We start from the raw sequence: 23,468 nt of genomic DNA, 5'->3' as shown, positions 1-23,468 counted from the left end.
TCCGGGGGGCGCGGGGTAGGGGGTGCCCTTCTCCAGGGGTGCCTTCTGATGCTGAATAGCAAACTGGGGACCCTTGGGAGTAACTCGGGAACCCCATGCATGACCCCGACCAAGCATTCATCCCGGTTTATTAGCAGTTCAGTAATTCCTGTTTCCAAACCAGTTATTTCAGTGGTTGAAACAAGGTTTCAGCTGCATTACCAGATGTGTGTATCTCTTTCCGGAACCCAAACGCTGTCAGCAGCCCAGGGGCCGTGTGCAGACTTGATGGTTTGCAGAGACCTCTCCCATCTCTGCTAGTTTATGATTCTGTTATTCTGTTACCAAACTTGTAGCATATTTGAAACATGAAACAAGTTTGAGAGTAGATTCTGGAGCATCGGTGGATGGTGGTCTTTACGCCTCCTTGTATTTGCAGCTCAGCTGGGACACGGAAGTCCTGGCCGCTGACCTCGACTGTGGGCTTCGGGAAAGGACTGCATCTGTCTTATCAGTTTCTGTGTCCCGAGCACTCGTCATAATAGTCATTCCGCATAATTCAGCCGAACTTGGTTCCAGGCTAGATCCCTGTAATTGTGAAAGGACTCTTGCTAATTTTCCTGTGAGAAGTTACTCCTGGAAGAGTTGAGTTTTATTTTGAAGACCTCTGTATGGGGTCTCAGAAGCTAAGTGCGCTTCATGTTGCCCCGAACACATCCAGACTGCAAACAGTGGTAAAAATAACGCGGCCGCCCCCTTTGCTGACCTTGTGGGGTGATGATGGCATTTCCCGGCAGGATGTGGGTCCTTGCTGCCCTCTGATGGGGGTCAGACTCAGAGGCTCTGGTCGTGGAAACGTTGTGTGCCGCATTTGCCACGCTGCTGTGTGTCTGCAGGCAGGGGGAGGAGCTGGGCTTCCACCAGAGCGGGTCAGGGGCTGACCGGCCCCCATCACCATCCTGCCTCACGGTCCCCGTGGCTCCTTCTTTCCTCCCAGCCAGGCCGGGGATGGGGGTGAGGCTGTCATTCTCACTTGCAGATGAGAAACCCAAGAGCGCCGTGCGGGTTCCAAGCCCTACAGCCACCCGAGGCGCGCCACGGGTCCACCCTGAACAGCGGCCCAAGCGCACGGGTCCGCCCGCAGGAAACCCGCGCCTGCTGGGTTGCAGCTCCTGTCGGGGTTTCCTCAACCCCGCGCAGGCCTCCCCTGCAGCCCCCGGGGGGGCCTTGGACGCTTCCAGCCCAGGCAGTCACCCCCACACTTGCTCTCCTTTGCTGGGGCCTAGGGTCGCTGTCTGCTGCTGTCTGATACTGCCTGCGATTCTTGGACCTGGACAGATGTTCTCACTCATCGTATGCTTTTTTTTCGATTCTGGTCCCCCATAAGGTCCCAAGAGACAAGTGGCCTATTGCAGTTTTAGGCACAAATCCTGGCAGCCAGGCGTCTCGGAGGCCCAGGGGATCCCCATGGGGGCCAAGGGGGAGCCAGTGGCCGGGTAGCTGGAGGCCGGGGGACTGTAGCCACCCCCCCCGCCCTGGGCTCTGAGGATTGCCGGGGAGGGGCATGAACACTGACCCAGTGACTCGTTTCAGCTGTTGCCAGGTTGGCTTGGGGCCGCAGTGGCCCTTCCTCTGTTCCAGAACCCAGTCTTGAACTGAAAGAGTCCAGTTTTGTGGTTTCAATGAGCAAATTAAGTGCAGGCTCAACAGTGTGTAGAATCTGCCGTTTTAATCTTTAATCATCACCCCTTTCTGGAGGGCCCAGGCCAGTCCATTGTTTGCAAGGACCCCCCCTCCTGATAAGCACCCAAACCCCTGAGCCTCGTCCGGTGCCTGAGGGACGTCCCTCGCCAGGGGCATGTCCTTTCTGCATGTTTCTTAAATACAGAGGAAGTCAGCAAGTGGAGATGCTTGGCAGGGAGTGTGGGCGGGGGGAGGCCTGGTGCACGGCGGCTTTGCCAGGAGCGCAATTGGCCTCAGAGCAGCGGCGAGTGCGAGGCGTTCTGAGATGGAACGGGATCCCTCCAATAGTTTCAAGATGAATTCTGAGCAGCGGAGAAACTACTCTCCTGGATACCACTGCCTGACGCAGGCCTTTGGTTCTACAGAGACGGCCACGCTCTCCACCCGCCCCCGCTCTCCGTGGCTCAGTCCACAGCGTGGATGGGTCATTTCCAGAAGCGTTAACCACGAGTGGGCGTGTTGTTTAAACAGCAGCACTTGGTGTGAACTGGTGCCTCGTAGCCTGTGTTGAGCCCGCGGGTTCCGGGGCATCAGGAACCACTGCGCTCGTGGGTGAGCCCTGAGCTTCTGCAGAAGGTACAGATGGTGCTGAGAAGGGTGTGCAAATCCCACCCCTCGGTCAGGTACAGGGCTCTGACTTTGTGGCTAACGAAGTGCTTAGTTCCCTTAGTCATTCACTCGCTCAACACAAACGTCGAGGATCTGCCGTGAATCACGGGGCGGAGGTGGGAGCTGAGTCTCAGAAGCTCCCCAGTTTGTAGGGAAGATAGAAAAGCCCTAGAACGGCCGGCGCTTACGGCGTGGGTGTGAACGGGCTGCTGGCCGGGCCCTGAGGAGGCAGCTCCCAGCTCGAGGACTCGGGACAGCGTCGCTGGGCCAGGTACCTGAGCGCCAGCCCCGCGGCCAAACGGATGGACGGGACGGCCCAGACCCTGTGCCAAGCGCTGGGACACTGGTGCCTCCCCTGGGGCATCTCAGATGCAAAGCCCCCACACCGCCGGTCAGAGCCCGCGGCATGAGGGGTAACTGCGTGACCCCCCGAGGGCAGCCTCGCCGGAGAGCCCGGGGGCCGTGAGAAGGAGCTGCTGCTCAGGCGTCTGCCAGCCAAGGGTGCCCTCGTGGGAGAGACAGGATCGGAAGCTGGTCTTCCTGGAAACGCTGAAGATCGGTCGGTCTTGCTCGGCTCTGGGGACAACACGGCAGCTCTCACCCCGCACGCTGAGGCCTCAGGAAGCTGACGTGAAGCCAGCACCTTCAGGGTCCCGATCCTGGACACCCACCCTTGGTTGTAAACAAAACTGTCTCAAAACCCCACCTCCCTGTCAACACCAGCGTCGGACCTCTGAGTTGGCTCAAGGGCCTTAGCCGATCACATGCCCTATTGTTCTATAATCTGGTTAAATAATGGAAAACTTGAGGTGTGGCCAGTCCAACAGATCAGGAGCCAGTGCTGTGGAGAAGATGGTGCCCACAGAGGAAGTGCACTGCCCCGGCCCCGGCTGCTCTCGGGCTGCAGGCTGCTGCCCTCTGTCCCTGGGTGGGGGGGCGGGGAAAGGGCATCTCCACACCTCTCCTCGGGGCGGGGCTGCGTCCTCACAGAGGACAGAACGCACAAGGGGACCAGAGAACACGTTCGCGGGCAGAGCGGACGCACAGAGGGGGTGCAGGCCACGTCCTCTTGCCGAGAGGGGTCCAGGGTCTCTGCACAGCCCTACACGGGCACACGGAGAGGGTGGGTGTGTAACCCTGCTACCAGGGGAGCGAATAACAGAGTGTAACACCTTGATGTCATCACCATTTATCAGAAATGTTTAAATTACTGCAGAATCTTGAGTTATCTTCTTTATGTGCCTCTGACTAAACCGATGTGTCTGAATTTTATTGTCTCATTAGTAACCAGGAAGATAGCACGTATAATCCCCTCTCTTCCCCCAGATAAGCTAAATTTGGTAAAAAGTGGCAATTTGGTCAAAAATGAGCATTGGGGATTTGGATACATTATTAGCTGATCTTGCAACCCTTTTTTTTAATCTTGCAGAATTTCTCTAAGAGTTTTTCAACTCTTAGTTTTTTTTTCAACTTTATTATCATTTTTTTTTCCTACCCTGTGTAATCTGAAATGGTGAAAAGTCAGAAAAACCTAAATATTCAGGAAGGGGTTAGTTGGGACAGTCTAAATATCCAAGTGGTTACCAGTTTCTTTTGTTTTCTTTATTTTTGCTCACTAGTTAACAATACATTTTTTATTCTAAAAAATATGAGAAATTAAATAAAGAACATAAATAACACATGACCTTTTATTCTGAGACAAAATCAGACCAGATCTATAGCTTTCCAAAAAAATATTTCTATGCACATATACATACGTATTTATGTACTATGATTTTCACTACAAAATGGGGTCATAATATACATACTTCATTAATCACACTTATTTTAAGCAAGTGCACAAGATTTTGCATTTAAATTTTTGCAACTAAGACATATTATTGGGAGCTTGATCTCAATTTTCACCATTACACAAAATGAAAAAAAAACCCTGAAAACTATTGAGAACTGATAGAGACTAGAAAAAAAATTTCTGAAGAATTCAGAAAAAAAAATCACAAAAGATGATACCATGCCCTCATGATTCTGCAAAATGACCATTGTGCAGAAAATCAGCAATTAGGAAATATTCATTTTTGACCAAATTATCTTTTTCAGCCAGACTGCCATGCCAGCTATATACTCTCAGGCATATTGCCTTACAGCCAAATTGCCGTTTGCCGTGTCACCTGGAAACAATCACTATCATTCGGTACCGATGAAGCCACCCTCCCCGTCACACATTCACATCCATCACTGAGCTCTGCAGTAGGAGCTGGGAAGTACATACTCATTTTCTCACCGAAAAGTATTTTTATTGATGTGGCATGGCTTCATATTTATTTTGATGATGTACATTCTGTTTCATTCAAATTAATTAGCAGTTTATTATTTTTCTGCCCTTCATGTATCTTAAATGGAGCTTTTCCCTACTCCTTCTTGAGTGGAATATTCCACCCAATGTCATTAATGAAATTTATATTCTTTTCATCTACATAGCAAGGTTCTAAACACCAAAAAATGTTAACTTTTCTTGCTGTAACCTAACTGTAATCTGTAGCTACCTCCAATGACCAGTAGACTGATATTTACTGTAAAAGAAACCAAGAAAAATCTGGCAATTGTTGATAGTGCAGTTGGTTTAGATTAGATTCAAAGTATCAGTTTAATATTCTTTAAATTTGAACCAATGGCGCGAAAGCCTACTTTCTCTGTAAAGTAGTCATTTCAGGCAAAGCAAAGTGGAGAGTGGCAACAGAAATTATCCCGATCCTTGGATCATTCAAACTACAATGGAAAGAGATAGTCCATTTAGCTACCATTTATTTAATACTTTTGCAATTTACTTAATATGTTTGTGTTTCAACTTTTCATGCTCTATTTCTGTTTGCTTGGAAATAGCAAGAGAAGAAGTTTGAATGCAGAATAATTTTGCTCTTTATTTTTTTAATGAATGGATAGACGTCAACAATTAAGGCATTTGGGAAGAGGGATGCTGCCCTCCGTCTACTGATTCATTCGAAAGATATTTACAGGTTCTCCCTACTCTAAACATTGGCAAAATCTCAGTAAATAAAACAGACAAAAGTTCACATCCTTCTAGAGCTTACGTTTTAGTGTGGATGCAAGAAATGAGATAAATAAGAAAAATCCACTGTGTGATGGGTGATGCTAGCTAAGGTGGTGATGGAGGGAGGGGAGGGGGAGGGCTGGAATTTCAGGTGGAGGTTTGGGGCAGGAAAAGTGCCTCCACAGGTGATGTCCCAGGTCCCAGTCTTGAAGGAGGCACAGACGGAACCAAGCAGGATTTGGGAACAGTTATTCTGAGCCAAACAAGTTAAATGATTCTTGTGATTTAACTATAAAACCAAAAGATTTCAAAGACCTGGTGCTGGTTCCTAGACTTAGAGCTGCCTGGGTCCTCTGTCCCTGGGAGATTTTTCAAACTCGGGGAAGGAGGTCTCCATGGCTAGTGGACACGCCTTTGGAGTTTTGGGTAAAATGGAACAGTCTTCTAAAGTTGGGCCAGAGCATTTGTATTGTTGGGAATTGTTTACATCGTGACTTTTATGATCCACTATTTATAATCTATGCTCAGCGTATGTGTAGATGCATATTTTCTCATGTAAACAAGTCTGCCAGTGGACGACACTTTCCTACAGTGATATGGATTTCTTCCTGAAACATTCTATTTAACCTTTTACTAAATGAAGAATATTTGGTTTTTAATCTTTCTTTTTTTTTCCCTGTTAGCCCCTAGAGGTAATGCTGAAAGCACTTCTAGTAGACAGGTGAGTATGTCTACATTGTAGCCTTAATAATTTACTGCTTTAGTTATAGGCAATAAAAATTGAGGTTCTGTCAATTTGTAAAGTGAAGTTCCTTCCAAGAAAAGAAGCAACTTATCGTGTCTACACCCCTGCGAGGCCCCAAATAGCCGTGCAAGATTCTGCCAGAAATTACCAACTTGCTGAAACATCAGCATAAACGTTTTGCCCTAATTATTATTTTCTTGCTACTTGAAGTTTCAATTATTTTATTATTTTTAGAAAAATTTCTGAGTCCCCTTATTTTTGGAAATACTTATTTTTAAATAGTTCTCCAGGATGTGGATTTGTAATTTATTCCTTACGTTTGGTTAAGGAGATTGCAGGGACGGGGAGTCTTCTTTTTTCATCTAGGGATCTGAGTGAGACAAGTGGCAGCTCCAGAAGGGATTTTTCACTTCCTGCCGTGTGTGCTCATAAACATACTTCTGTGCTTCTGAACCTGTATTTCTGCCTGTGCAGTTAAAGGAGATAATTGTGGTGTCTCTCCCCAGTATTCCAGGCCACAAGCTCTCCAAAGTCTAGAATATTTTCCAGAAGATGAACACGAGCGATTCATTTCTCCCTCTCTCAAAACCAGGGCCACATCTTCCTTTCTTAAGACCACTTGTCAATTTGTTACGTATTTTATCTTCACCTGCTTGATGGCAGGTCCCCGGTCCCTAAGGCAGGCCCCCTATTTGTGGTGGGCTTGGAGTGGAGACCTCCCACACGCACCTCGGATGCAATTTAAAACCATTTCATTAGGAAAGATGTGTGATACGGTCGGTCTTCTTTGTTTAGCAAGTGTTTATGGTTTCAACTTTTAAAATCCCACCGCCAATCACTTGTGCTTTAGAACAGGGCTGGTCTGAAAGCAATGACCTGGGCTGAGCTGCGAAGACTTCCAAACGGTTGTTTTCCTAAGATAACGCCAATGACAGGCACATGGGTGCTGCCTCGGCCTGAAATAAACTCTGTTCCAAACACAAGACTCACTCAGCTTTTTCCCAGAAGAGGAATCCAGAGCGGTTTCCCCAGCTCTTTGTATGGCGTTTATCACTGCAGACTGTGACCCTGGGATGGCATCCTGCAGTGGCTGGCACGTGATAAAGTGATTGAAGACCATGCAGATTTCTGTGAAGAATCAGAGTCCCAACCACCAAAATCTTTCACTATGTGAATAACCAAACACAAGAACTGTGAAATGAAGGGCAGCAAGGGGGATGCGTGAAGCTTATATTTAATCGAAAAGTGAGCTGTCTTTCTTGGTATCTTCTCCAGTTTCCATCACAGTTTAGCCGTCATCAGGACAGTGCTGTCAGCCACTGCTGGCATAGCTTACAACGTTAGTGCCACCCCTCCTCCAGCAAATCTGACCAGCTTTAGTTGCTGGTAAAATACATGGATGGCTTATCTTTATCCTCAGCTAATTAAAACAAAACTTCTTATTCACTTAATGCAGGAGATATAGTCTCTCTTCTTGTCCCCTGTTCATATATTTATCTGGGAAATAAAAGCCAACACAGAAGCCTCCTGAATGTTCAAGTGTAATTATTTTAAATAGACCAACTTGTACTGGTCGGAATGGGTCTACGTGGAGAAATAAACCTGGAAGATTGTACTTTCCTTCTCCTTTTCATTCTATATTATTTTTAATTGGCACAGTGCAGAATTCCAGTAATTTAGTAAACAAACTTTTCAAGTTGTATTTCTTAGAGAGCTCAAATAGTGAATGGAAAGGATGAAAAGAAAAATGTTAAAAACAAAAACCCATGCCTTTATCAAATTTGAAGCATAAATTAGTATTAAAAGTATTTTTATATGATAAATCCATGGTGATTGGAGGTTCTGCACAATGTTTAACATATTGAACACACTTACAATCCTTGAAATAAATGCTTTCTCAACTGATATATTTTTCCTGATATTTCTGATCATTGAGTGGGAGGAAAGTGCTAGAAGTTGAGAAGTGTCCACAATGTTTTTATTATTTTTTAAAATTCTTACACCCCAAATAAAGCACTCTTTCTTTTCACATCTATTTTAAAATATTGCTTTTTTTCCTTGTTGTTACCAGCTGGGTTTATTTTGTTCCTAAGAGGCAAGTCTTCGTCTTCAGAGATGAGTGATGCAAATGTCTTAATGCATCTCTTTTTTGTCTTTTTTTCAGCCAAGGAAGCAAGGATAAATGACTGACACATCCACGGCGGGTCCTAGACACGTGACCGACTCCCTCACCAAAAAGCAATTAAAAAAACCAAAACAAACACATAGTATTGCACTTTGTACTTTAACTGTAAATTCACTTTGTAGAAATGAGATATTTAAACAGATGGCTTTAATCTGTGAAAATGGAAAGGCTGGCTTCAGAAAAGTAATCACATACAATGTATGTGTCCTTCTTTGACCTTTAAAATCTGTAGTTGGTGGAGATGTACTTTGAATGGATTTAAGCTTAATTTCTTCCTCCTACGCATGTTAACCTGGCAGAAGCCTTGGCCGAAGGCGCTCTGGCTCCAGGCCTGTATCTCCTTACCGGGGCCGTTACTAATAGTCTCGCCAGGTTGGCATCGTTGGAAATCTCCTGCCCTGGCAGCATCACTGAATCCATGTTGGAAGCTTCATGGCGTCATAGAAGTTTGTAATCAACTGCTGTCTTCGTCTTGCAGTTAATGAGTGCATGGGTCTTTTTGTTTCTTGGGATTTTGTGTTAGTTTGTTGGTTTTCCTTCCAGAGTTCTCGCTCACGCAATGAGTTACCCAACCACTAAAGTAATCTTTACAGGTAGTGCCCTGGTAGAAAAGAAGGTTTTTCAAACTCTTTTTTTTTTTTTTTTTTTTTGGCGGTGAAAAACAACTGTTTTATTCTGCTTGCAGATTTTGTGGGTCTGGAATTTGGACAGGGTGCAACGGGATGGCTTGTCTTTGTCCCCGATGTCTGGGTCCTATGCTGTACCTGCTTTTTCCACTGCAAGCTTCTGTTTGAGTTTTGCCTCGGGCTCAGATTATTCATGCAGTAAACGCTAGAGAATTCTTTCTGCATTTCTGAGGCAGCATGAAGGGGTCCATCGTTCAGAAAAGTAAATTTAATCATGACCTGACGAAGCCAGCTAAACACGCTTGTCAGCCTGCTTTTTCTCTTACACCTGGCCCCTACCCATCCGACCGTGGCCCACCCAGGGGCCCCCCGGAAGGTAAAACTGTCCCCTGAACAAATTATGAACAGTCCCCTTAAAGAAGGCACAGCCAGGCGAAGCTGTGCCTGGGTCTTGATCTTGGCAGCCGGGGACAAAGGCCTGTGGGTCCCCCACCCTCCCTTCTTCTTTCCTGGCGGCCTCAAGGGCTCAAGGGTTTGCCGATGGGAAATTCGTTCGAATGGGACTTGAGAGGGGCGGGTGGGGAGCTGAATGCCCCACTGTGAACAGCAGAGCAGGCCCTCGGGACAGCCGGCTGCCCGTCTCAGAGCTGGACCCCGGCCTCCGCAGATGTGCCCACGGGCTCCATGAAGCATTTAGGGGACAGCCCCGGAGCTGGGGTGACACGCTGTGACTCTGTCTCGGCTCTAGCTTTTGGTTTGGGAAAAAAATCTTCACGGCCCCAGACCGCCCAACACATGTTGTGTCAAACGATCTTGAATTTGCATGAAGACGTTTCAAGAGGCGTCTCATTTAAACCGTGCAAAAGTCAAAACAGAAACTTTGGAAACACAAAACCAGCTCCAGTGTGTGTCACCATTGTTTAAGAAACAGGATCCTAAATTTATTGGATGATCTTTTATATTTCTGAACTTTGAATTTAATCATTTTTCTTAGATTAAAATAAAATATGCTATCAAAACCATACTTGGCCTCTTGCTTCGTTCTGAGCATGTTTACCATTGGCAAGCAAGGCAGGGACCCTGGGCTGGAGTGAAGGTGAACCCTGGTTCTGCCCCTCTGGCCATGGGACTTGGGACAAGTTACTTAGCCTTTGGGGGCTTCAGTCTCCTGCTCTATCAACAGGGATGACAGTGGCATGCACCCCTGGGTGAAGGTTACGTGTATCCATGTGTGTAAAGGGTGAGGGCCTGGCACAGAGGGTGCAAGTGTTTGCCCTCGTGATGGGAAGCAGCCGTCCACTCACTAGGTACCGAGGGCTAGGAGGACTTCCCGTTTTGCCGGAAGCTGTGTGGACCACGGAAGAGACAGAACAGGTTCTTGTTGTGGTTTAAAGCTGATGCTGTTCACAAGTCACACCGCCAGAGACCCTGTCAGGCCACGTCTCTTGGTCCCCAGCCCCAGTCTCCAGACCCAGTGTCCGCCCTTGATTAGACGCTCATTATATCTCACCTGGACCATTGCAGTAGCTGCTGCTTCTCTCAGTTTTGTTGCGAGGTAATTGACATACGCCACTGTGTTAGGGTAAGGTGCGCGGCATAATGATTTGACTTCCATGTCCTGAGAAGTGGTTGTCACAGTAAGTTTAGATAACATCCAGCATCTCACATAGATACAAAAAAAGTTGTTTTTTTTTGTTCCTGGTGATGAGAACTTTTAGGATCTACTTTCTTGGTAGTTTTCAAATACACCAAACAGCAGCGTTAACTGTGGTCAGTCATGGTGTGGTCACTGCAGCAGCTTCTTAGCTGGTCTTGCTTCCTCCAGGACTCCCTGGTCCTTCCTGGTAAATCTCCCTGTGCCCCACACTAGTTTTTTCTCACTCAGAAAAGTGTGATCTTTGTAAAACTCAACCTTAGCATTTCAATTGTGCAGTCAAGACGTTGCTGGAAAGGGATTAAGAGGAAACGCTCCTCGAGGGGCGGAGGTTGGACTGGTTCTGGAGCAGGCGGGAGAGGACGCGGGGCCCACGGAGGCTGAGAGGCTGACCCAAGGCAGGGGTGAGGTGGAGCCCCGGAGGCAGCGGGCCGGTGCGCCGGGGCTGGAGCAGGTGGCTCTTATTGCGAAGTATTAAGATTTCAAATCCGAAACGGAAATTGTTTCCCTTACGTACCTGGTGTAGCTGTTTTTAGGGATAGTTGCCTCCCCACCGAACCTCCCCTCGCCTCCTTCTCATGTTTAAAAATGCTCTCCTGCATCCTTGTCAAAAATCTCCAAGTGGGAGATTATTTAGAAGTGCACTGACCAACTCATAAATCATGCCCGTGAACGTCACATCCAGAATTCTTTAAAGTTATCGAGATGAAAGGTGTCAACTTTTTGTAATCAACGTGCAGAAATGACCGCCATAATCATAAACTGCCAAGTGGACACCGAATCATATAAACAACAAAGCTACTCCAGAGAGAAAGTAAGAATGTAGACAGCGCGAAGCTCAGTGGTCTGTGGTGATGGTGATGGTGGTAGTTGAAATGGCGGTAATCATGACGATGATGATGATGATGCTGATGATGGTGATGGTGGTGATGGTGGGGATGGTGATAGTGATGATGGTGATGATAATGATGGTGGTGGTGATAGTGATGGTGGTGATGGTGATGACGGTGACAGTGATGGTTGTGATGATGGTGGTGATGATGGTGGTGGTGATGGTGATGATGGTGGTGTTGGTGATGGTGATGATGATGGTGGTGGTGATGATGGTGATGATGATGGTGATGGTGATGATGGTGATGATGGTGGTGGTGATGATGGTGATGGTGATGATGGTGATGCTGGTGGTGGTGATGGTGATGATGATGGTGGTGGTGATGATGGTGGTGGTGATGATGGTGATTATGATGGTGGTGGTAGTGATGAAGGTGATGGTGAAGGTGGTGATGATGGTGATGATGGTGATTATGATGGTGGTGATGGTGGTGGTGATGATGGTGATTATGATGGTGGTGATGGTGGTGGTGATGATGGTGATGATGGTGATGGTGGTGATGGTGATGATGGTGGTGATGGTGGTGATGATTTTCTCCCTAATACCATTTACTACTACATGGGCCAAAATTTGTAAAGATTTTTGACTAATTAGATATTTAGACATTTTTGATATTTCTTCATTCTAAAAAGCTTCATTCTTCATTTACTATAAAGCTGTGAACAAGCCACCCCAAAGCTCCATGGCCTAAAACCACCCTGTTTATTCTTGTCACCCAGTGCATGTTGGCTGGGTTGTCTGGGCTTGGCTGGACCTGCCCCCATGGCTCACGCCTGGCCCGGGACGAGTGGGCCTTTGGGGCGTATCTCTGTGGTTGTGGCTAAAGCACAGGGTGATGCACCCAACTGCATGAGCGCATTTCAAGCTTCAGCTTGTAGCCTGTCTGCTCACATCTGTGGACCATCATGGGGCTCCGAGCAGGTCATGGGCAGGGAAGCACACACCGCCCACCCGGAGGCCCTGGTAACTCGTGGACGTAGACGCTGTTGAGTGTTGGAGATTGTGCCCAGCTGCAGTCCAGCACACAAGTGCATCCTGAACCTGGGGGCAGCAAAGCTCCACGTGTGGTGGTGCAGATGGAAGGAAGGGGTGCACATCGGCATGCCGCCTCGGACGGAGAGGAAGCAGGAGTCATGCGGGGAAGCGGATGGAACTGGGCCTCCCACCCATAGAGAGAGGTTTCCACCCCTCCCTCTCAGGGCTGTGCAACCGGCGTAGATCATGCGCGCAGCCCGCTGTATAAGCAGGCACTCCACAAGTGGCACTGTGCAGTCACACGGGGGTCAGTACAGTCCTGTATCACATGGTTCTGAATCTTCCTCTTCAGAGAGTCCAAAGGACGGGAAAGCTTGAATCCAAAACCCTGAACCCTGCACAGCAGGATAAAAACTGCAGGTCTTTCCCTAAAGGAGGAGACTCTTTAAACATGGCAGGGATGGAAGTTTATTCAGACTCCTCTATCGTGGGGAATTGACTTCATTTATAAGAAATAGAAAATAGGAAGCCACGTCATGGTGGCAAAAGAGCCATTTTTCTCACTCAGGAAGCAGACAGACAGAAATCAGTCAGCTCAGGGTGGAGGCAACCAGCATCCCGGGCCTCGGCCTCCCAGGCCCCTTGGGTTTGTTCTGCCGTCTTTAGAGCGAGGCCTTGTCCCGGGCACTGGCTGGAGGGGCAAGTGTCTTCATCAGGGACCGGACATGGTGGAGGGCCTCGGGCCAAGACAAGAGGCCAGCTGCACATGGCGCATGTTATGTTTTATTTGTCCTGAGCCCCATTTAGCAGGTGTCTGCTGAATTTCCCTGGCCACCGACATCTCTTCTTTGCATCTCCAGCTTCAGAGTTTTAACTGTACACTTGCTGCCCAGGACAGGGTGAGACACGGGGCTGGCTGCCCAAGAAGCAGGGGGGGGGCATTGCCACGCCCACCCTCTGACACTTAACAGTTCATTCAGGACACATGGTGTTTACTCCGTCTTCTACATCTTATGTGAAATAAATGTCTTCTTTCTGTCCAGTTTCCTTGGGCATCTGAATGCTTGCTCTTTTCTGATAAAGCTGACCAGTTAACTCAAGCCATGTGTGTTTCATAGCGGAAAGGTTTCATACACCTTGTTATTAATATTTTACCTTTAGAACAAACATTTGGTTTCTTTCAGTTGCAGCTGAAATTATGCTCAGTCAATAGATGGCTTCTTTGTTAATAAAAGATGGATTTTTACACTCCTGACCAGCCTGCCTACGTGTTGCGTTTCCAGTCTTCTGTGGCTGCCGTATTTCAGAGGAGAGGTGCCTTTTTTTCGCTTCCTAAGATCTTGTAAGTGTGCCTGAGGGAACCACCTTGAATGTTTCAGTTTAAATTTACATATTCATGATGCTCTGAGTATTAGAACAGAGAAGCTGAGTTTTATTACTCAGACTATGTCAAACTCTTTGCTTTTTCATACAAGAAAATGGTCTTTCTAATTTGGTAAGCAATGTTATTAACTGAGCCCTGTTATAATAAAATAAACATTTCTAGAAGTAAGATAAAGTAAATAATTTAAATGTGTTTTGAAATAAGTTTAGGATGTTGGTTTGGTTGGTGGTCCTGAGAGGTTTCTGCAGACAACTTCTAGACTTTCTGACACTGACTCTATACTCGCTGAGCCTTAAATTCAAGTCCTTCCCTGGCTTGGGAGAGAGGAATAAAATAAAAGCAGAACCTATCAATTCTGATGTTCAAACCTGTAACGAAAGGCTGCTCTTTCTGGTGGTCCTGCAGCACTTAGCATTCCCCAGGTTGGAACAAACCAGAACCACTGCACCTGGGTCATAGAATCCTCCCTAAATGTGCACTTGTATGTTGTCAGGTCCCTGAAGCAGAGCCTCTGACTAAGACATTTCTATTCCCCACAGCACGTAGTAATCACATGAAAGGCTCAAAAACTACTTTTTGGATGGATGAAAATGGTCCCATTATGCCATGAAATCTTAAATAATAAATAGATTTTATAGTAAGATTCTGTCTTCCATTTTATCCCTTTCTCTTTACCTTTAGTTACTGTTATTTTTACTTTTCCTAATATATTTGCCTGGAAGATATGTGTGTCCAAAGAAATCTTGAGAAATGAGTTATATCCTGTCATTCATTACTTCTATCAAGACAGAGAAAGGAAAATAATAGCAGAAGGTAGTTGGCAACTTTGGTGGTGAAGCTTTTCGGAGATCGGCAGACCCCCAGCAGGCGAGAAGTGCTTGGTGCTGTAACTCCAGCTTCTGTAACTCAGACCAGCCATCTCTGTCACAGGTTCCACAGGTTGCGGCATAAAGTCTGATCTCGGAGGCGGTTCTCCACATTGGTCAGTCAGTTTGACTATTTTGTCACCCAAATGTGAACAATTTCACTTTTCCCCCATACCTGAAACCATTCATTCCAAAACGTGCTGTTTTTGTATTGGAGGAGCTGAGTTGTAATTCACTGTAGCTCCCTAAGGGCTGTCGAGAATTCCTTTACCTGCAGATTTTGAGATGAATACATCCATCTGTTATTTCTCCTTTTAAGTTTGAAAATCCATGTGCCAACTAAAGAATATAGTTCTAGATACGATACCTCATGTTTGTAATAACATCAGTTATGTCATTAAATCAGGTGCCCACTGTTTTGAAAACCTCAGATTCAGCAAAGAATTGTCTGTAGATAGCAGTTCACATCAAATCAAGACCTGCTTCATGATTAAATTAATATTTTCTTCTCAATAAGTTTGTTTCCATTATCTTCACTTATCTTCTTCTTCACATTACCTTCTCTTAGTTAACAGCAATTGTTTTCTTTTGATTTTTCTATTTTTCATATTCTTGCTGAGGCACAAAAATGCGACTTAATACATTTGCAGTGGGCTTGCTATTTTTCATGTTATTTAGTATTTCATGCCTGAAAAAAATGTACAACAACTTATCTTTTTGTTAAATGCTAAACATACAAATTTTCCAGAGTTTCCTCTTTGGAGAATGAGGCTTGGAGGCTGTATTCCATCTTGTTGATGAAACGCACATTGACTATTAAAAAGAAAATCGTTCATGTAAATAAAACTTGGAAAGGAGACCTTTTACCAATCCCAGCTGGTTACCTCTAGGGTGCTGAAAAGCCCCATAGGTGGCTATCCTAGGGCAGTGGGCCCAAAGGGTCCTTATCTGATTATAAATTGGATGCGTTTTCAATCAATTAAAACGTGTTCGGTTTGGACACTTTCTCTTCTGAGACAAATCCACACATGCTGAGAGCGAGGTGGACCCCAGTCATACGGCCTCGGGGCACCTCTCCTGGTTTCGGATCCCAGGGCTCCTGTGAGCGCCCCACTGCTGGGTGTGCCCCGGCCTGCCGTTCTCTCATCAGTCATAACATTTTCTTCTTTGAAGCATTCCTAGTACCGCGAGATAGCACAGAAGACTCCGTTAATGTGTGTCAAGTGCTACTGAGAGAATGATGCCCTTTTCTAAAAGAAGGCAGTGGAAGTCTGACCCCTTCCTGCAGGCGGACCGTTGGCTTGGGTGGGGGCTGTTTGACCTGCACTTGCTCTAGTAGTTTGTGATCTTGGGCAGAATTTCCAGCCTCTCTGAATCTCAGTCTCCTCCCTGGAGAAGGAGAACATTAATGTCTGTCCCACGGTGTTGCAGGCGACCCTTTCCCATGGGAGGGCCAGTGCTGTCCTTCTGTACATGTCCACAGCCTTCCCCTCAACCCTCCTCGCAGGGAAGCCCTGAGGATTCTACCATCTGGTCCCCCGGCGGATGCCAGCCTCTTCCTGGTCACCCCTTGCCTTCCTTGACCATTTTAGCCCCGGGCTCCCCGGCTCCCCTCCACCCAGTTCCCTCCACGCCTCTGTTCTCGTTGGTTATTTTCTGCCGCGAGCGTTTCTGTTCACCCCTCCCTAGGCCTGCTGTCTCTACAGATGGCTCGCTTCCACATCCCTAAATCCACGTGTCCACTCTCACAGCTTCTGCTGCTTCCAAACCGAGGGAACCCTGGAAATAACCTTCCAATCCCATGAACAAATCCTGCCCGGCCTGACCAGACTCATTTGGTTTGTCCCCACTTGGGCCTTAGCCTTCCTCTCTGCTCGGGGCAGCGTCTCTGGCTGGTCCTCAGCACCTGCCCCTTTGCAATGTCATCAACCTCTGCAGCATCTCCTGTGAACCTGCCAGGCGGAGCTCCAGTGCTGAGCAAACCCAGATGTGCTTTACCTGCGCCCGATGCCCGGGCGGCGAGGCGTGGCTGGAGAAGATTTAGAAAATCACCCCACTTAGCATCCCACTGATGACACTGAACTCTTCTGACTCAGCTCTGCATCGCATCTCCTCCAGGATGATTTTATACCTTTTTCTGGGCCCACCTTCCCCGCTCCTTCCCCGACCCCCAGCGTTCCCTGTGCACCTCGGGCAGGGCACCTCCTGCCTTAAGGCTGTGGCTAGGAGACTTCCTCTCCTCCACCCCTCGGATCTCTGGGCTGACGTCCTTCTCCCCGCTCTGTGGGGCGGGACGGCCCCTTCCTCCCCCTGGCGGGCGGCACCCTCGCCTGCTCTGGGGCCGTCCCTTCCTGCACACCTGTCACCTGGCTTCCTCCTCTCATGGTGGGCCCTCTTCTCATTCTGCTCTCAGGTCTCCCAGCTGAGAAAAGCCTCTCTTGATCCTTTGTCCTTCTTCTCCTCCCCAAGTCCTGTCCTGTGCAAGTCCTTGTGGACAGAGCTCTCGACTCACAGGCGGGGATGTTATCAGCCATGCTCTGGCAGGACAGTGGGATGGGGCGAGGAGGGCGGTGTGGCCGGGGGGTCTCTCTGGCCTGAGGCCCCAGCTGATGACCGGGGTGGTTTCTGCCCCCCCAGCCCCTGTGGATGTCCCTTTCTCTCTCCCTGGGCCTCCACGGGAAAATCAGGATGGAACCCAGGAAACACCACTTTCTCATTGTCAGCTCCATCTGTGAGGCCTGGGACTGGCCTGCCTGGGTCTGTGAGCTTCATTTCCACCAGCCCTGAGCCTAGCCCACACCTCCTCAGACCAGGCCTGAGAAACACGCCCTCACACACTCTGCCAGCAGGGACCGCGGCTTCGATTCCAAACCCAAACACTCCATGCAGAGACTCCCATCCTGGGTGAAGCCACTCCGGTCCAGCCGTCATGCCGACTCTGGGCGGGGACTTCCCTGTGGCCACTTCTCCTGCCATTCACATCGTCCCCCTGGAGTCACCTCGGGTCCTTCAGAGGCATCAGGTGTTGTGCACGGCCATCTCCTCCAGGAGCTGATATTTTTAACCCCTTGATCCAGTGACCCCGCCACTCCCAGCATCGTGGGCCCTGGAGCTGCACCCTCTTCCGGACGGGGTGTACGTGTGCCAACTCATTTGTTTATTCCTTTTGTCCTCTTCCGACGCCCGTCCCGAAGTCAAGGAGGGCAGAGCTTCCCCCCGTCTCGCTCATGAGTTTCCAGCTCCAAACGCAGAGGCTGGCATGTGGTGGGCACTCGGTGAATGTTTTGGGGGTTCTGGGGCCTGTTCACTTGCTTGACTGGTTGAGTGGGTGAGCACAGTGCCTTGTGCAGCCCAAACGTTACCGTGAAAAATCATCCTTATCACACAACGCTATTTCCTTGTCCCCTTGGTTCTCTCATCCTGAGATGAGCATCTCTTTGTCCTTACAAAGAAAATCCATACCCGCCCCCCCTCGCCCCGCAACTTACCCACAGGTGTCTCTATTTCTGCAGCTGGTCTGGGGCAGTCTGATCACCTACACCCCGTTTTTAGCACTTGACTGTTCCTCTTCTCCACTCTGGCCTGTTCTTGTTCGTGCATCCCTGTATTATCATAGATGATATGGGAAAATACAAATCAAATAGAAAATACATACCTGGTTCTGTACTGTTATTACTCACAACAGTTCTGACACCAAGCATGTGGTGTTTTACCGACACTAACAAATGCTTCAGTGCTCTGGACCCACCTGGGTGTCCTACAGTTCAGTTCAGGTCTGACACTACCTGCAGTTAGCTGAGACCTCCCGATACGCTCACACTGGGGGTTAGCGCTTCAACACAGGAAATTAGGGGGGGTGGGCACGAACATTCAGTCCATGACAGGTTCTCTAAAGGGACTGTTTATATGTCAACTCACCAAGAAGTGAGAAACAAAAGTAAACGGGAGGGCCAGGCGAAACCCTTGGGTGAAATGTTGCAGAAAAAGCAGATATAAACTGAAGCAGGCAGGTGAGCAGGGTTTGCACGTAGTGACAATGACGGATGAGAGGGCCAGCGGGGAATCCTGGAGGGGGGAGCAGACAGGAGAAGGGTGGACGGCAAACTACACGAGGTCGAGTGTGTGACCAGAACCGGCGCCTGCATCGGACCCCACCCACTGCCTGTCACACAGTCCTAAGGATTCAGGACCCTCCTCAACTAACCTACCTCGACTCTTGCCCTCTACAGGGACAAACCATTTACATTAAAGGCCAGCTCCTGGTCCCCCATGATGTACATGTGCAGGATAGGTAAAGTTCAATATGAAAAGCTAAAGGAGACACCAATGTATATTTGCAAGTCAATAGCAGATTTCAGCAGGATGAGATCTGAACCATAGCAGAGATGAATTTCTCTTTGTAAGTTTTATATACTAAGGCTTTAAGCAACACCTAATTCCATAATATATTTTTAAATTTCATTTCTTATAACAATAGATCTTTTGAATGTTTGGCTGATAGAGTAATTTTGTTTATTTATTTTGTAAACCTATTGATGATGAAGGAAATAGCCAAGTGTTCATTTTAATTTTTTTTGGTGGTTCCCAGAAGTCTTTGGTCTGTCGTAGTTAAAAAAAATAATTATTTCTTAAAAGCAGAAGTTCCTGCATAATTCATTTTTGTTGAAGACATCCCATTAGAGGTCCTTTCTACTGGAGCCTTATTGGAATTGAACGGCCATATTACCAACACCCTACAGTGCTTGAGACGCCTGATACCTGAGAGTCTCGGGAACTCCAAGAGCAAGATATTATCTGTGTTGATAATTTTTCCCTAATCTTCTTTCCTCTGCCCATTCGGATCCCTGCCTTCCTTCAGAGTCAACACCAAAGCTCAGACACGGAAGCCTGAGAGGCTCTGTCCTTTTCTGGAATCACACTGTTCTGAGTCTGAGCTTCAGTTTCTGCATCTGGAAACTGAGCCAAGATCAGGGGGTTCTGGGTGATTCAGTGGGATGTGGTATATATACAGCATTTAGTGAAACAACAGGCACCGACTAACTACTCCGTTAAAAACAGCTACTGTGAATTACACCTGCAGCTGGCTCACTATTTTTCACTCTTAGATTATACATTGTCAAAATGCTCACAATAAACTTGCAGTGCAAAGCCTTTGAGGCTTCAGGGGACCAATGAACTCAGGGACTGTGGCATCTACAAACTCACACAGGGAGGGCTTACCCGGAGCTGGGGGTGCTGCGATATGACCTGCTTATCAGGACTCAGCTGCCCCAGGCCACCACCTCCATGTGGTCACCTGAACTGCAGGGCCATTCCCAGGAGACCCAGTTTCACAGCTGCCCCAAAGGTCCACGGGGGGCTCACGGCTGCTGGAGCTGCGCCAGACGGGGTTCGACCAACTCGGGAAAAGACGGAGCAGTGTCTGCCCTCCCGGCAGCGCAAACGGCCTGTGGTCCTGGGAAAATCTTAGTTTCCCAAATAGGAAATAAACCAAGGAAGGAAGAAGGAATGGGGGGCGGGGGGAAGACTGCAGAGGAAGAGAGGAGGGGACGGCCCAGAAGAAGCGAGAGGATGCAAGAAGACTTCGGATGCTGTAGAATCGAGAAATAGGGGAAACCGAGGCAGAAACAGGTGACAGATGCCGGCCGAGCATCCGCTCTCCTGCAGGGTCTCACCTCTGGGTGTGTGAGTCTCTCTTGTCTCCCCTGGTTTCCCGGCTTCCCACAGATGCAGAGGCCGTGTTCTCCTTGGAAATCTCCTCGGGACCCTGCTTGTTCAAGCAGACCCCAGCGTGGCGTTTTTTTCTGGAGACCCCGGCCTGGGCCCTCCTGGGAGGGGACGCACTGCCTCCTTTCTTTCCTTTGCCTGGACCTGTCTCGGGTTTTCTGCCTCACTCACCCTGAGGCCCGTAGGCCCCGCCCGCGTCCGCTGTGGATGAGGCCGCACCTCAGCCAGCACCGCGTGCAGGACAAGCATTCCGCGAGTCCTGGCCCGAGCTGACTACAGGGGCGGGAGGTGGCCTGCCCACCATCCCGTCCCCCCTCGCGCTCAGGTGCCTGTCCTGTCGCTACAGCAGAACAGTTCAGGATGACAGAGGGTTGTGTGTTTGCATCAGAAAACCGTTCTCAAGGAAAGGACTCTCATTGCTCAGCCATGACCTCCATGACCTTCTTGCTCAGTTTCCTTCACACACATCGGAACCCCAGCTGTTGCCCCTGCAGTTTCTAGTCTCTCATTCGTCTTTCAAGCATTGTGAAGTATTCATATTTCCCAGCAAAATGCAAAAGTGTTTCCTAATGAAACTCTGGTGCCCTCCCTCCGTGCATTATTTCCTTTCAGCTGAGGAACATGGCAGGTTCTTTCTTGTTTCATCACTGTGCAGGGTTAGGAAGCCACGTCAGCGCTCAGCTGGCAGAATTCTGGGCACAGAAGCAAAGACAGGCATGACTTTTCCCAGCTGAGTTTGGCCCGGTTTTCAAGGAGACGATCAGAGAGGCACGTTTCTCTGGTCAATCCAGGAGCCGTGCGTCCCTGGGGACGTGCGTGTCCGGGTCCTCTCTGTGCCTGGGTCCTGTGACCGGGGACACGGCCCTCTGTGTCCCTGCGGCTCCGAGGCCATGCGAGGCCAGAAGCCCTCAGCCGTCCCAGGATCCGCGAGGCCCCCAGGATCTGCGAGGCCCCCAGCATCTCGCGTGGACGGTGCCCCTCATCCTGAACTGACTCGAGTGATGCCGTCTGTCTCTGGTTAAACGAGGGGATCCATCAAGAGTATCAGCTCATGGCGGATTTGTAACGGTCTTTCCTCCTCTCTGCTCTGGAGATAATAATCAGTCTTGGGCTTTGACTTTCTCGTGGTCCCAGGAGACTTCCCCAGATACAATTCATGTAATTCCATTGTGACTCAGAAATATCTCCAACGGGGCTTCCCTGGTGGCGCAGTGGTTGAGAATCTGCCTGCCAATGCAGGGGACGCGGGTTCGAGCCCTGGTCTGGGAGGATCCCACATGCCGCGGAGTGACTAAGCCCGTGAGCCACAATTGCTGAGCCTGCGCGTCTGGAGCCTGTGCTCCGCAACGGGAGAGGGCGCGATGGTGAGAGGCCCGCGCGCCGCGATGAAGAGTGGTCCCCACTTGCCGCAACTGGAGAAAGCCCTCACACAGAAACGAAGACCCAACACAGCCATAAATAAATAAATAAATAAAATTAAAAAAAAAAAAAAAAAAAAAAAAAAAAAAGAAATATCTCCAACGAAAAACAACCAGTTGAATGCGAGCCTGAAGGCCAGGGTGAGTCATCCCAAGGCACACTCACTCTTGTGGGTTATTTCAAAAGCTAAGCAGTATTATGGGATCACAAGAGAAAATGGTTACAAGACAATGAGTTCCATATTCCACTGCCCTGGAATTCTTTAAAACATGCAAATGTGAAATGAGTGCTCATTGACAGCTGTGACTGTTTTAAACGGAACTTTGCTTTGGGTTGGCATCAATCATATATGTAAAACATGAAGCATACGGCTTAAATTATCACATGAGCGTTAATGTATATTTTTCTTAGGTCTATTTTCATGTTCAAATGCTCTCATGCCCTGCTATAGATCTAGAGGTGAAATAATAATAATGGCCTCTCTGTTGCCTTGACATTTTATTGAAACATTTACGTGGAAGGCATGACAAGTCTTGCAAAAAGCTTGGAGCCCAACACGTATGCTAGGCTGACGGCAAACAAAGCTAAAAGCTTTCACTTTTTAACTGGTTTCTCGTACAGACTCCACGCGCTTGGGATATGGAATTCCCATCAGATGGCAAGAGTCAAGGTTGCAATTAGTTTCTTTTAAAGAGATGAAAGGAATTGGTGATGGAAAGGGCCTATTAGGTAATTTTGCCCATTCTTCTGTTGTTGTGCTATTTACCCATAAAGACTGTCTGGACCTGTCATGTACTTAAGCCGGGCTTAGGATGTATGCGGTTAAATGCTGTGCACAGTTACGTAGAGCTAAATTACGTATTCATCAGAAAACTGTGCTCAAAAATGAAGTGATGGAATAACTTTCGAAGGTCTGCATGAGTGTAGGAAGGAGGGCAATGCCTGCGTCCCTGAGCTGGGAGAGGCGCCGGCCTCATCGGTCGTGGCTGGGCTGGGCCAGCTACCTTGCCCGGAAGGGCAGGGGTCTGCTTTCTGCCCCCGAGGATGGAAGCTTGGTCAGAGAGGAGGAGGAGGGTCAGGCCTGTGCTTCTTCCAGAGTAGAGAAGCAACTTCTTCCTCACCAGCCCTCTCACCACGTGACCTTCATTTACAGGGAGTGTCAGGTGTCCTCAGGTAAGGTCCACTGTTGGCCCTAAATTTCCGATTGATCCATGTCCTGCTGCTTGGGACTCCTCTATATTTCTACGCTTTTGTGTCATGTTCTTCCACATTTCAAAGCAGGGAGTTTCTGTGGACAACGGGCTCGCAGGGGTCAGTGAAGCAGCTGCTGTTGATCGTGTCCTGTGTCCCCAGCGCCCTGGCCCACAGCTGAGCTCGTCCGAGCAGGGCTGGGACCCCTCGAGCTCACCGCTTCCCACCAGTGTGGCCCTCCTGCTTTTCTGCCACAGGCCGGCCTCACGGCCCATGGTAACGCCCAGCCCCTCGAGAGGCAGACCGAGGCTGCCGTGGGGTAACCCCGAAGCCAGGAAGGGCAGAGGTGGCTGGATTAACGCCCACCTTCCACAACTCAAAGCGGGGTGATTTCGAGGAACATTTTACAAGATCCCTCAGAGGG

The 23,468-nt window shown here is 48.5% G+C and overlaps 2 protein-coding genes across 7 annotated transcripts in view; one reads left to right on the top strand and one right to left on the bottom strand.

The window, feature by feature from the left end:
• The window catches only part of SMOC2 (SPARC related modular calcium binding 2), a 157,297-nt gene extending 147,337 nt beyond the window's left edge, over window positions 1–9,960 (top strand). For both annotated transcript variants that reach the window (XM_057528059.1, XM_057528058.1), the window contains exons 12-13: window positions 6,064–6,101; window positions 8,290–9,960. In XM_057528059.1, coding sequence (XP_057384042.1) covers window positions 6,064–6,101; window positions 8,290–8,307 — 56 coding nt within the window. In that variant the 3' untranslated portion in view covers window positions 8,308–9,960. The remainder of the gene's footprint in view (window positions 1–6,063; window positions 6,102–8,289) is intronic.
• LOC130704760 (uncharacterized) overlaps window positions 1–21,518 on the bottom strand; it is a 28,317-nt gene extending 6,799 nt beyond the window's left edge. Inside the window, exons 1-3 of one of the 5 annotated variants that reach the window (XM_057528060.1) lie at window positions 20,383–21,518; window positions 18,196–18,309; window positions 9,950–14,978 (exon numbers count right to left, since the gene is read on the bottom strand). In XM_057528060.1, the coding sequence (XP_057384043.1) occupies window positions 11,429–12,088 (660 nt within the window). In that variant the 5' untranslated portion in view covers window positions 12,089–14,978; window positions 18,196–18,309; window positions 20,383–21,518 and the 3' untranslated portion in view covers window positions 9,950–11,428. Of the gene's footprint in view, window positions 1–9,949; window positions 14,979–14,999; window positions 15,396–15,569; window positions 16,097–18,195; window positions 18,310–20,382 lie in introns of those variants that run through there. The other 4 variants (XM_057528061.1, XR_009005231.1, XR_009005232.1 and 1 more) reach the window with 4 other exon arrangements.
• Window positions 21,519–23,468: the final 1,950 nt, after the last annotated feature.

This window comes from Balaenoptera acutorostrata, chromosome 14, assembly GCF_949987535.1.
Source record: "Balaenoptera acutorostrata chromosome 14, mBalAcu1.1, whole genome shotgun sequence".
NCBI lineage: Eukaryota > Metazoa > Chordata > Mammalia > Artiodactyla > Balaenopteridae > Balaenoptera > Balaenoptera acutorostrata.
Note: the sequence above shows the minus strand (reverse complement) of the source record. Positions and strands in the feature narration are given on the sequence as shown.